Genomic DNA, 14,069 nt, shown 5'->3' with positions numbered 1-14,069 from the left:
GAACTCCTTTTTTGTTTTCGTTTCTTTCTTTCAGACAAAACGGCGGGGGCCTTAGCAGATTTTGGCTTGGTCTCTTTGCCTTCAAACATTTTGCTAAAGAAAACTTGCTTTGAGGAATAGAAGTTCTAGGCACAAAATAAAAGCACATATTGTTTTGGGGTACACGTTTGCAAATAACATACTGTGCTCAATAGCATTAAAGGGGTATTTGAAATCACTGACACTGGGACAGAATTTTGCCACAAAGAAAGCATTGGTAACTGGTTGGTCAAAATATCTTAAAAAATGTGCTTTAAAAATTATGAGGTACAGGGGCACCTGGGTGGCTCAGTGGGTTAGGCTTCTGACTCTTGGTTTCCGCTCAGGTCATGATCTTTGGTGGTAAGATCAAGCCTCACCTTGGGCTTCCTGCTCAGTGGGGAGTCTGCTTGAGATTCTTTTCCTCTCCCTCTCCCCCTGCCCCTCCTGGCTTGCTCTTGCTCTCTCTCTCTCTGTCTTTCTCTCTAAAATAAATAAATAAATAAATAAATAAATCTTAAAAAAAATTGTGATGTACACAATTGAAAGCAGTAGACCTCACAAGATGGTTTCATTCATGCCGTTATGCTTTTTAATAAATATTTATTACCAGGCAATGTGTTATTTGAGAAAGACCCAGACTCTGCTTCCAAGTAGCCTATAGTTTAGAGAACTAGCAAATTGGTACTTCTTATACTATGTGATAAAAACAAAACCAAAATGCTCTTGCAGCATGTATGGGACAATTAACACACCTTTGGAGGGCCATCAAAAGCTTTCTAGAGACTGTGACCTCAAGAAGGTGAAGCATATGGGTGACAGAGCACTTCCTAAACAAAGGGGAAAAAAGCATGTAAATACGCCAGGAGATCCGAAAAGACTAAAAGTGTTTTAGTACCAGCAGAGCATATTATAGGGATGAAGGTGGCATGTGGTGAAAGATGGAATTCCTTTATTACGTTGATACGGTTGTAAGATTATAAAAATTGCTATATCAAAGCACAAGGTAAATAGTATAATGCAATCTTAGATTAGGAAGAAATTTTAGGCAATTTTACTAGTCCCATGTATTGAACATACGCTCTGACACATCACTAATAGGAGATCATTATACCTCTCCTTAAATAATTATACTGAGAAGGAAGTTACTGTCTTTTAGGTAACCCATTCCATTGCTGGACACCACACTCAGTCATAAGTATTTCTTTAGGACCTCCTCTATGTCTGAGTCCATGATAGGTATTAGAGCTACAAATGCTGAGCAAGCTAATATGTAGTTTGTCCACATAAAGCTTTCAGTTACAGGTGATATAGACAAGTCAGCAAATAATTATAATGTGGAGTATTAAATGCTATTTTTAAAAAGATTTTGCTTATTTGAGAGAGAGTGAGCAGGGGAAGGGGCAAAGGGAGAGGGAGAGGGGGAGGGAGAAGCAGACTCCCCACTGAGCTCCATCTCAGGACCCTGAGATCATGACCCCAGCTGAAGTAAGATGCTAAACCAACTAAGCCACCTAGGTGTCCCAGTAAATGCTATTTTCAGTTTATTTAAAAAATTCTTACTATGTGATAGGCATTATTTTATTTTATTTTTTAATTTTTTTATTGTGGTAAAATACACATTCACAGAAAATTTACCATTTTAACCATTTTTAGTGTAAAATTCAGTGGCATTTACAGTCACAGTGTTGTGTAATTGTCACCACTATTTCCAGAACTATCTGGCGCTATTTTAAATGCTTTGAAAATATCATCTTATTTAAATCATAAAAGCCTTAAGAAACAGGCACTATGATCATCTGTTTTTCAGATGGAAAACTCAGGAAAAGAGATAACGTAATTTGTCTAAAGTCACCAGCCAGTATGCGGTAGAGCTAGTTTTCAAACCCAGGTGACTAAAATGGGTGCACACGAAGGCATCTAGTTTGGTTTGAGTAGAAAGAGGTTGGGTTTGCTGAGAACGTTTTGTAAATATTCAGTCTTTCAGATACGTCAATGAATTGGTCCACATCATGTACTTCATGTAAGAAACGTTTCAGATGCATTACATTCTAAAATATGTTTTTTTCAAAAATTTCAAAGAGGCATGTAATATTTGAGGATTATTTAATCACTGTTTAATATTTTATGTATTAAAATCACAGATTCTATATCAGTACTGTAGGGGCCAAGGGCAGGCTGCCCCAAGATGGGCCACTTTGGCATGAAGACTATTTTGAGTTCAAAAGCAATCTAAACTCAGCAGATTCAGGAAAAGTTCTTTATCTCCCCACAGCTGGGAGTTATCTAAAAAGAATTTAGATGGAGGACTGCTCCAGGAGGAGAGTTATTGCTGTAGATTACTACATCATACTATGAACTAGTTTTGATAGACAGGGAGGAACCTAGCAAGGTCTGTTTGATCCAAGTCTCCTATGTCCTGTTGTTTCTGAAAGGCCCAGCAAACGTTTATTAAACATTTACTCTTTTTCATCTACCTGTGAATTGCATTCCTTCTCTTTGACATCCTAGATCTCTGTCCCCTTCTCCTTAGTTCAGAATGACATATATACCTTATTTTGCCTGTGTTTGGAATTTCCATGTCTGTTTGGATTCCCCATACACAAAAAATTAAGTTTGATTCTCTTTCGTTAATCTGTCTCATGCCAATTTGATTCTTAGTCCAACCAGAAGGACCATGAAGAAAGGAAATTCTTCCCCAATGGTACCGAAAGATGTGTTTGTTTTCTCATAAGTTCTTATAGCTCGTGACTTTTTGAACTTTGAAATTTTGGCCTATTCATCTAGCCCTCAAAGAAGATTTAACTTTCTTAATTTTGAAAGTGGTGATCTAATTTAACACATTAAATTTCTTGAAGGCATTGGAATTGTTAGAGGATATTCACAGAATCATCTATTTCTTTTTTTTTTTAAGATTTTATTTATTTATTTGACAGAGAGAGATTTATCTGAAACCTTCCTTAATAACATTTTATTTCTGAATGATGTTGATGGTATTCTTAAAGGAAACTACTGGAATATAAAGAAAATATCTAATATCTGAAATGTTCTTTAAGTCTACTGTAACTAAAATGACAATCTAGAAAATTAGAGAGTAGGACTCTTGATACAATGTAAAATTGTATTAAAAACAACAACAGGGTACCTGGGTGGTTTAGTTGGTTAAGCGGCTGCCTTCAGCTCAGGTCATGATCCCAGGGTTGTGGGATTGAGCCCTGCATCGGGCTCCTTGCTCAGTGGGGAGCCTGCTTCTCTCTCTGCCTGCTGCTTTCCCTGCTTGTACTTTCCCTCTCTCTCTGACAAATAAATAAATAAAATCTTTAAAAAAACCCACACACACCTTAATTTTTTTTCTTTTTACTGCTACCCTTCTATACTCAATACATCTTTTGTTAAAATCAGACATTAAATTTAGATAACAGACAAGAGTGTAGAAGTTTTAAGAATTAAACTGATGAGAATTACGGTTAGCCATAAACTGTTTGTTTATTGTCATGTTTGAAAACTTTTCTTGTATGTAAATGATAATTAAAATAGTCTCAGAAGAATAGAAACCAGGCACAATGGATTACATGATATCTGCTGAGGCGCCTTCCCCTGTGGATTCCAATCAGGATATTCTGTCAATAAAATACAACAGTTAAAAGCTCCATTTAGTTTCAAGGGGAGGAAGTAATTTAATCAATATAGAAATAGTTTGATACGTACTTTCAGGTTTATCAAGTTCTTTATTACCTAAGGTAGACAAAAAAATATATAGAATTAAAGGCATTCACTTGCTTTTCTGGTTTTTTAAATAAGATGACAAACTTAAGGAACTTAGTTTGGCTTTAAACTTAGTTCAACTTCAGAAATGAAAACTTCCTCCCTAAATCCCACAGTGCCTAAAAATCTGTATGAAGCCCTGTGCCAACAAAGTCATGTCAACAGATATTTCTATAGCAGCTTTCATGTTGAAGGCAAAAAAGACTAAAATTGACAAAACTATATAAAGTAGTTGACTTTACTTGTACTCTGCCATGTCCATTTAAATTCCCTGAAAGAGAATGTAATTCCTTCATGTTGACTTTTTGGTACCCAGAGCCCTCCATTAAATGTCTCATTCATTTCTGGTGTGGCTCTTGCTCCAGATTTTGCTCTGTCTTTCCCTCATCAAATTTTTTCCCTCTATTTAACAAGATCCTGCAGTTTGTTAGGAATTCATTTGTTTGATTTCTTTCATTCATTTATTCACTTTTTGAGTGTGTACTACGTGTTGAACATAATTCTAGGCTTTAGATATAATAGTTATCAGGAAAAAAATGAAGTTTCCTTACAGAAAAATAAGGAGAGAAAGTCTATCATTTATTTGCTCCCATCTCTCAAAACGAAAGTCAACAAAACTAAAACTTGGCTTTATATAAACACTGATCAACATAAAAGAGAAAAGGCACAGATCAAAAGTCATAGGACTTCAATAAGCGGAACATACCAGAGCAAAGTTGTTTTTATTTATTTATTTATTTATTTATTTATTTATTTATTTATTTATTTATTGGAGAGTGAGAGAGAAACAGAGAGAGAGAGCAGGATCAGGGAGGAGAGGGAGAAGCAGACTCACCACTGAGCAGGGAGTCTGGTGTGGGGCTTAATCCCAGGACCCTGAAATCATGACCTGAGCCAAAGGCAGACACTTAACTGACTGAACCACCCAGGGCCCCAAAGATGTTAATTCTTTCCAAATTTATTTATAAGTTCAATGTAATTCCAACCAGAATTTCAAGGTCTTCTGTGGAATTGATAAGCTTATCCTAAGGTTAATTTGCAAGAGCAAAGTTTGAGGAAGAGCCAAGTGATTTCTGAACAATTTAGAAAAGAAACAAATTGGGAGAATACCTCCTACGAGGGAACAAAGCTTATTGTAGCCTTTGCAGATCTTGTGTGGTGCTGTCTTGGAAACCCATTGTTGATAACTACTTGAATCTTGGGATGGAGAAGCTCAGGACAGAAAAAGTCCTCATTAGGTAAAACTAGAAAATCCAGGTAAAGTACAACAAAACAATGTTTAAGAACCTCAGAGATTTGCTAAAGCAACAAAGACTGGAGGGTCAAGATTTCAGAGCTGGAGATCCAGAGAATGGACTGATGTTATGAAAGCTTCCCCCCCTCCCCCCTGGAGCCATTTGTTCATCTTGGGCCCAGGTCTAGGGCTGAAAATCTGGGCTTTGCCCAGGCAGAGGCTGATTTTGGGGAAACAGAAACCATCAGAGCTTTTGTTGACCTTGTAGGACTAGAGAGAGAAAATTGGAGAATTGAGCAGTTCAAGATCCTGGTGAAAGGTAAAGGTGGAGGAATGAGCCCAAGAGATGGCCATTTTGTACTCAAAGTATTTGTTTAATTTTGAAGCTATGAGGAATAGGAGGCTAAAATCCTAAGCTAAAAGCCTCTGAAAAGCAAAGTAGATTTGTTGGTAATTTGAGAATGCTAGAATTATAAGGATTAGAATTTAGAACCTCTTAGGGAAAGGCAACAGTGAACACACCAATCTCTCAGCAGAAAGCCCTGGAAGTCTATGCCCTTCGAACAGAGACAAACAGAGGTAGACCAAGCCTTACATAAATTCTAACCCAGTGTTGACTAAGCTGTGTTTAGATTAAGGTAAACAACCTTGACTCTAACTGTTCAGCAGAGGAAAAGGTAGAACTCTCTACATTTTTGTTTTACACATGTTGTTAGATGTTTAATAGAAACTTATATCGGCATACACCAAGTGTTTTTACCATGTACTTCTGTGACACAAACTTCCAGAAAAAAGGCTTACAACAATAACAATTTATTATTATTTCTTATAACTATCTGGATTGGCTGGCTCTACAAGACAATTACTGTGCTCTATGTAGTGTTATCAGGACTCAATGACATAGTTGCATTTATCTGGAGCTCAGTTGGGGTTGAAATGGTTCCAAGGCCTTTCTCCATCTGACCTCTCTAGCTCTACAGTGTGGAATTGAAATTCTGGGGGGCTTCCAACAGAGCAAAAGCAGAAGCTGCCAAGTCTCTTCTAAAGGGTAGGCCCAGAAATGGCACAATATCAAGGCCTCATTCAAGAGGAGGAGAAATCGTTTCCACTTTTTTGGAAGGAGTGGCATATGTGTGAAGGAGGGGAGGAATCATTAGTGGCTATCTTTAAAGATAATTCACCACACCAAGAAACAGAGCATGTTACCAAAACCAAGACAAAACAAAACAATCTTGAAACTAGAAATAGACCCACAGGTGATCCAGATGCTGGAGATTTCAGAAAGAAGTTGGAGTATTTGAGGCTGGCAATCATGGAGCTTAGTGTGTCAAAGGGAAGATAACAATAAGAACAACAACAAATGGTAGGGGACAAAAGCAAGAGCCAGATTGATCATAATTGACTTATTGGCCTTGGAATAGAGTCATCGGAGTAAGAAGCAATTGAAGAATTTTAAGACAAGGATTTGACCTGGATTTTCTTTCTGTAAAACAATTTGGAGAAGGAGGAGAAGTGGGAAATTACTAGCTCAGGCAAGAAATGACAGTGGCTTGAATACTGGGCAGGAAGGGGAAGTTTAAAAAAAAGTCTATCATTGTTATTTTTATGTCCCTTTAACTAGAAATTATTAGTTTGCAAATAGATATACAACTAATTTATTTTTTAAACTGTTTTGGATGAAATTTAAAATTAGAGGGACCATACTTCTGATTCATTGTTTAACTGAAGTATAATATAAATATGAAAGTATGCATGCCTCATAAATGGAAAGATTGATGAATTGTTACAAAATGAACATAGCATAGGTCTAGAAAGTCCTTCTGGTATCATCTTCTATTTAATTAACTCCTCTTTGCTCTCTAAAGGTAACCACTATCCTGACTCCAAATGTAGATTAGTTTTGTCCGGTATTTGAACTTTATATAAATGAAATCATTTAATATACATTATTTTTGTGTCTGTCTTCTTTCATGGCACCAAATCATCATCTTCTCCTTCTCCTTCTCCTTCCCCTTCCCCTCCTCCTCCTCCTCCTCCTCCTCCTCCTCCTTCTTCTTCTCCTTCTCCTTCTCCTTCTCCTTTTCCTTCTCCTCCCTCCTTTTCTTCTTTTTCTCCTTCTTCTCCTTCTCCTCCTCCTCCTCCTTCCTCTTCCCCTTCCTCTCATACTACTTCTTCCCGTTCTCCTCCTCCTTCTTCCCCTTCTCCTCCTCCTCCTTCTTCTTCCCCTTTTCCTCCTTCTTCTTCGTCCCCTTCTCCTTCTTCTTCTTCTTCTTCCTCTTCTCCTCTTCCTCCTGCTGCTGCTGCTTCTTTTTTTTACAGTTTTCAGATCATCTCCTCTCCTGTTTCACTGAAAATTCTTTTTCAATCAAGAATTTATGCACTTATCTTTAAAAAAAAATCTTTGTTCTGAGAACCAAAAGACTGATAATGGAAGACAAACACATTAGCTTTAAATCATAATTAAATTGCACATTGATGAATGTATTACTTCTGCACTATTTTGATAGTAGAGGTAATTGGAAGCAAATACAAATAAGACACATTTCAATGAACAGTTATTTTGAGTATCATAGCAACTGGTTAGTTATACCTGACTCCTTTCTGTTCTTTAGCTTGAGAGGAAAAATAATCAGTAAAGAAGGGAGGGATCATCTGGATTTAAATATGATAATTTATGATGAATGATTTATATCATCATATAAAATAAATCAAATATTGTCAATAATTCCTTATACACTTGAAGATCCAAATTTTAAAATACAATTAATTTATGGAAACTGCTTTCCAAATAGAATGTTACAATTATTTTTTTTCCTTTTTGCTTACGGCAGAGGTTCTTTCTGCAAGTTTCTTCTTCTGCACACAAAGAGCAGGATACTCCTTTAGTGTAAGGGGGCTTATTTGGAAAATTTCCTCTGTAAAAAAGAGAATAATTGATTAGCCAAATGGCTATTAATTTCTCTAATTTTGTGCATGAATTTATGCAAGTTGTTTTGGTCACTCACTCATGAATGTTTAAAAGGAAAAATAACAACTTTTGTCCCAATTTTATGCTCCTTTCTTTTGTAAAAAGAGGCTATTAAAACTGTTTACAGGATGTCCCTAATCCACATGGCAGTTATATTCTTGAATATTCTGTAAAATACAGTTTAGATGTGAACCCAGTATAATTATACATGTTGACAGCCACAAAGTTTTTTGTAAATACAATAAATAAAATTTAAATTGCAAGTGGAAACACATGCTTTGTGTTCAATACCATAGTTCTTATCTAGTTCTTTTGGTGGTGTGTCAGTAAGACTTGGCAGCTGTTGTGCCTGCTTTTCAGTAAAATAAGTTGATACATTTTAACAAACCTCTTTTCCTCCCCGTCTCTGTATCCGTGGAACACTTAAAAAAGTGTTACCTAGAGTACATTGTTTATTTATCTGTTCATTTGTTGATGGACATTTGGGTTATTCCAAATAAAGTTACTATGCACGTTTTGAACATTCATATATAAGTCTTTACAGGGACCTACATTTCCTTGGATAAAAGGAATGACTAGATCATATGGTAGATGCATATTTAACTTTTTAAGTAACTTCCACACAGTTTTTACGAAGTTGTTGTAACACTTTATATTTCTAACAGCAGTGTTGAGAATTCTAGTTGCTTCACTTCCTTGTCAGGACTTGAGTTGGCCAGTCTTTAGCCATTCTAATTGTGTGGTGGTATTCACTGTGGTTTTAATTTGTGTTTACCTAATGATTAATGATGTTCAGCATTTTTTCATGTGCTTATTTTCCATTTGCATGTCTTCTTTGTTAATCTTTGTCCATTTAAAAAAATTGAGAAGTTTTTCTAATATTGAATTGTGAGAGTTCATCCTATATTCTTGATATAAGCCCTTTATTAGGTAAGCTTTCCAGAGACTTTCTTCCTGTCCATGGCATATCTTTTTATTCTCGTACCAGTGTCTTTGAATAGCATTAATTTTAAATTTTAGTGAAATCCATCTTATCAATTTGTTCTTTTATGGATCATGGTTTTGATGTGGTAGCTATTTTAAGGTCCCAAAGATTTCATCTGTGTGAATTCCAACAGTTTTACAATTTTGGGTTTACATTTATGTTTGTGATCCATTTTGAGTTAATTATTATAGGTTGTGTGTTGTATAGACCTAAGTTAACTTTTGTTTTTTATATATGAAAAACAAAAAGTACCAGCATCATTTATTGAAAAATCTTTTTTCCAATGCATTGCTTTTGTGCATTTTTGGAAAATTAGTTGAACATATGTGGACCACCACATATAGGTTTATTTCTGGACTCCACTTTCTGTTCCACTGATCTATTTGTTTAACTTTACATCAATTGTGATTATTCAAGCTTTAATAATTCTTGAAAGCAATAGTGTTAGCCCTTCTGGGGTGCCTGGGTGTCTCAGTCAGTTAAGTGTCTGCTCAGGTCATGATCTCAGGGTCCTGGGATCCAGCCCTTAGTCAGGCTCCCTGCTCAGCAGGGAGTCTGCTTCTCTTTCTCCCTTTGCTCCTCCTCCCTGCTCTTGCTCCCTCTCTCTCAAAAAAAAAAAAAAATCTTAAAAAAAAATAGTGTTAGCCCTTCAAATTTTTTTTTTCAAGGTTGATTTGGCTATTAAAAGTTCTTTTCATTTCCATATGAATTTTATGGTCAGTTTGTCAATTTCTACAGTAAAAATCTGGAATTTTCATTGGGATAATATTGACTCTATAGATCAATTCAGTGAAAATTATGTCTTAACAATTTTGAGTCTTTTAATCCATTAACAAGTTATAATCTCTCCAATTATTTGTATCTTTGTTAATTTCTGTCATGAATATTGTGTAGTTTTCAGTGTAGAGATCTTTCGTGTCTTCTGCCAGGATTATTTCTAGATAATTTATATTTTTTGATGCTGTTTTAATGGTATTATTTTAATTTAATTTATGATTATTTATTGCTAGTGGACATGAAACCAAGTTTTGTATATTGATCTTGTGTCCTGAAAAATTACTAAGTTCACTTACTAGTTTTAGAAGAATTTTCATAGATTTCATTGGATTTTTTTTTATATAGACCTATAGACCAGAAGTCAGAAAAGTATGATCCATAGGCCAAGTCTGGCCTGTTTTTGTGCAGTCTGCAAGCAAAAAAAAAAAAATTTTTTTTTAAAAATATTTTTAATGGGTTCTTTAAAACAACAACAACAAAAAAAAACAAAGATGAGGGTAATAATATATATGGCATGCAAAGCTTAATATATTTACTCTCTGGTACTTCACAGAAAAATTTTTTTACTATTGATATAATATTACATATAGGTTTTTCACAGCTGTCCTTCATTAGGTTTAAGAAGTTCCCTTCTATTTCCAGTTTACTGAGAGCTTCTATCAGGAATGAATGTTTAACTTTTTCTCAATCTATTGAGATGATCATGGGATCTTTATTTTCAGGTTGATTAATATGGTGTATTACATTGATTGATGTATTTAGAATGTTAAACCACCTCTATATTACTGGAATAAACTCCACTAGGACAAGGTTTTTACTATATTGATGGATTCAAATGCTAAATTTTGTTTAGAATTTTTGTACCTATATTCACAGGAGATGCTGCTCTGTGGTTTTCCTTTATTTCATTTATACTTTGCAGTTTATGTCCTTGAAGGAGTTTTTCCATTTCATCCAAGTTGCCTCTTGATTGATTAACCCCACTGTCATTTTTTTTTTTTTTTTGAAAGAGAGAGAGAACCCACATGAGACCACATGTGCGAGTAGTGGAGGAGGGGCAGAGAGAGGGAGAGAGAGAATCTTAAGCAGATTCCATACTCAGTGCAGAACCTGATGCAGGTCTCTGTCTCACAACCTTGAGATCATCACCTGAGCCAAAATCAAGAGTCAGAGTCTTAACTTACTGAGCTACCCAGATGCCCCAACCTCACTGTCATTTGAAATGACCTTCTTTATCCCTAGTTATTATTCTTTACTCAAAAATCCACATTATCTGTTATTAATACAGACCCTGCTGCTTTCTTTTGACTAATGTTACCATAGTAAACCTTTTTCCATTCTTGTACTTTTAATCTATTTCTGTGTGTTTCTTTGTTTATTTAATTATTTAAATTCCAGTGTAGTTAACATATAATGTTATATTAGCTTCAGGTGTACAGTGTAGTGATTGAATAATTTTGTACATTACTCAGTGTTCATCATAATAAGTGTGCTCTTAAATCTCTGTCACCTATTTCATTGATTCCTCCATCTATCTCCCCTCTGGTAACCAGCAGTTTGTTCTCTATAGTTGACTATCCATTTTTTATTTGTCTCTTCGTTAATTTGTTTGTTTTGTTTCTTAAAGTCCACATATGACTGAAATTATATGATATTTGTCTTTCTCTGACTTATTTCACTTGGCATTGTACTCTCTAGATCCATCCATGCTCTTGCAAATGGCAAGATTTCATTCTTTTTTATGACTGAGTAATATTCCATTGTATATACATACCACTTCTTTATCCATTCATCAATTGATGGACACTTGGGTTGCTTCCATAATTTGGCTATTGTAAATAAAGCTGTGATAAACATAGGGGTGCATATGTCTTTTCCAATTAGTGTTTATATATTTTTTGGGTAAATACCCAGTAGTGAAATTACTGGATCGTATGGTAATTCTATTTTTAATTTTTTGAGGAACCTCCATACTATTTTCCACAGTGACTACACCAGTATACATTCCCCCCAATAGCATATGAGGGTTCCTTTTTCTCCATATCCTAACCAACACTGGTTGTTTCATGAGTTTTTGATTTTAGCCATTCTAACAAGTGTGAGGTGATAGCTCATTGTGGTTTTGATTTGCATTTCCCTGGTGATAAGTGATGTTGAGCATCTTTTCATGTATCTGTTGGCCACATGTATGTCTGCTTTGGAGAAATGTCTGTTCCTATATCTGACCCATTTTTAATTGGGTTATTTGGTTTTTGTGTGTGTGTTGAGTTGTATAAGTTCTTTATACATTTTGGATACTAACCCTTTACTAGATATATCATTTGCAAATATCTTCTCCTATTCCATAGGCTGCCTTTTACTTTTATTGATTGTTTCCTTTGCTGTGTAGCAGCTTTTTCTTTTGATATAGTCCCAGTAGTTTATTTTTACTTTTGTTTCCCTTGCCTTAGGAGACATATCTAGAAAAATGTTGCTATGGCCAATGTCAGAAAAATTACTGCCGATGCTCCCTTCTACAATTTTTATGGTTTTGGGTCTCACATTTAGGTCCTTAATCCATTTTGAGTTTATTTTTGTATATGGTGTAAGAAGGTGGTCCAGTTTCATTCATTTACATGTAGCTGTTCAGTTTTCCCAGTACCATCTATTGAAGACACTGTCTTTTTCCCATTGCGTATTCTTGCTTTTTTGTCAAAGATTGTCTATATAATCATGCGTTTATTTTGGGGCTCCCTTTTCTGTTCTATTGACCTGTGTCTTTTTGTGCCAGTACCATACTGTATGGATTACCACAGCTTGGTAGATCTTAAAATCTGGGATTGCGATACTTCCAGTTTTGTTCTTCTTTTTCAAGATTGCTTTGGCTATTTGAGGTCTTTTGTCATTTTGTACAAACTTTAGGGCTATTTGTTCTAGTTCTATAAAAAATGCTGTTGGTATTTTGATAGTGACTACATCAAATCTGTAGATTGATTTAGGTAGCATAGACATTTTAGCAATATTTGTTCTTCCAACCCAAGAAATGGAATATATTTCCATTTCTTTGTGTTGTCTTCAGTTTCTTTCATCAATGTTTTATAGTCTTTCACCTCCTTGGTTAAGTTTGTTCCTGGATGTTTTTACTATTATTATATTATTTTTAAGCTCAACACAGGGTTGAACCAACGACCCTCAGAACAAATCTGGAGCTGAGATCAAGAGTTGGATGCTGGGTTGCCTGGGTAGCGCAGTCGTTAAGCGTCTGCCTTAGGCTTAGGGCGTGATCCCGGAGATCTGGGATCGAGCCCCACATCAGGCTCTTCTGCTGGGAGCCTGCTTCCTCCTCTCCCACTCCCCCTGCTTGTGTTCCCTCTCTCACTGGCTGTCTCTCTGTCAAATAAATAAATAAATACAATAAAAATCTTTAAAAAGAAAAAAAGAGCTGGATGCTTAACTGACTGAGCCACCAAGGTGCCCCTTATTATTTTTGGTGCGACTGGAAATAGGATTGTTGTAAATGTTAATTTCTCTTTCTGCAACTTCATTATTAATATATAGAAATGCAATGGATTTCTGTACATTGATTTTGTATCCTGCATCCTTACTGAATTCATTTATCAGTTGTAGTAGTTTTTTTGTGAAGTTTAGAATTTTCTATATATAGGGTCATGTCATCTGCAATTAGTGAAAGTTTTACTTTTTCCTTATCTATTTGGATCCCTTTTATTTCTTTTTCTTATCTGATTGCTGTGTCTAGGACTTTCAGTATTATGTTGAATAAAGTGGTGAGAGTGGACATCTTGTCTTGTTCCTGATTTTAGGAGAAAAGCTCTCTCTCTCTCTCTCTCTCTCTTTTTTTTTTTTTTTTTTTTTTTTTTTTTTTTACTATTGAGTATAATGTTAGCTGTGGGTTTTTCATATATGGTCTTTATTATGTTGAGGTATGTTTCCTCTAAGCCTACTTTGTTGAACTTTTTTTTTTAAATACTTTTTCTGTATCTATTGAAACAATCATGTTTTTAATCCTTTCTTTTACTCATATGACATATCATGTTAATTAATTTGTGAATATTGAATCACATTTGTATCCCAGGAATAAATCCCACTTGATTGTGGTGAATGATTTTTTAAATGTATTGTCGGATTCGGTTTGCTAATGTTTTGTTGAGGATTTTTGCATGTATGTTCGTCAGAGTTATTGGCCTATAGTTCTCTTTTTTTGTGGTTTCTTTATCTGGTTTTGGTATCAAGGTAATAGTCTCATAGAATGAATTTGGAAGTTTTCCTTCTATTTTTTGGAATAGTTTGAGAAGACTAGGTATTAACTCTTCTTTAAATGTTTG

The 14,069-nt window shown here is 35.2% G+C and overlaps 1 protein-coding gene across 1 annotated transcript in view; it reads right to left on the bottom strand.

Annotated features, from left to right (window-relative positions):
* Positions 1-3,290: 3,290 nt before the first annotated feature.
* The window catches only part of GLIPR1L1 (GLIPR1 like 1), a 35,632-nt gene continuing 24,853 nt past the window's right edge, over positions 3,291-14,069 (bottom strand). The window contains exons 4-5 of the mRNA XM_008684316.2: positions 7,844-7,932; positions 3,291-3,638 (exon numbers count right to left, since the gene is read on the bottom strand). Of these exons, the coding sequence (XP_008682538.1) occupies positions 3,547-3,638; positions 7,844-7,932 (181 nt within the window). The 3' untranslated portion in view covers positions 3,291-3,546. The remainder of the gene's footprint in view (positions 3,639-7,843; positions 7,933-14,069) is intronic.

Source organism: Ursus maritimus, unplaced genomic scaffold, assembly GCF_017311325.1.
Source record: "Ursus maritimus isolate PB19 unplaced genomic scaffold, ASM1731132v1 scaffold_21, whole genome shotgun sequence".
NCBI lineage: Eukaryota > Metazoa > Chordata > Mammalia > Carnivora > Ursidae > Ursus > Ursus maritimus.
This window is presented reverse-complemented; position numbering and strand designations above follow the sequence as displayed.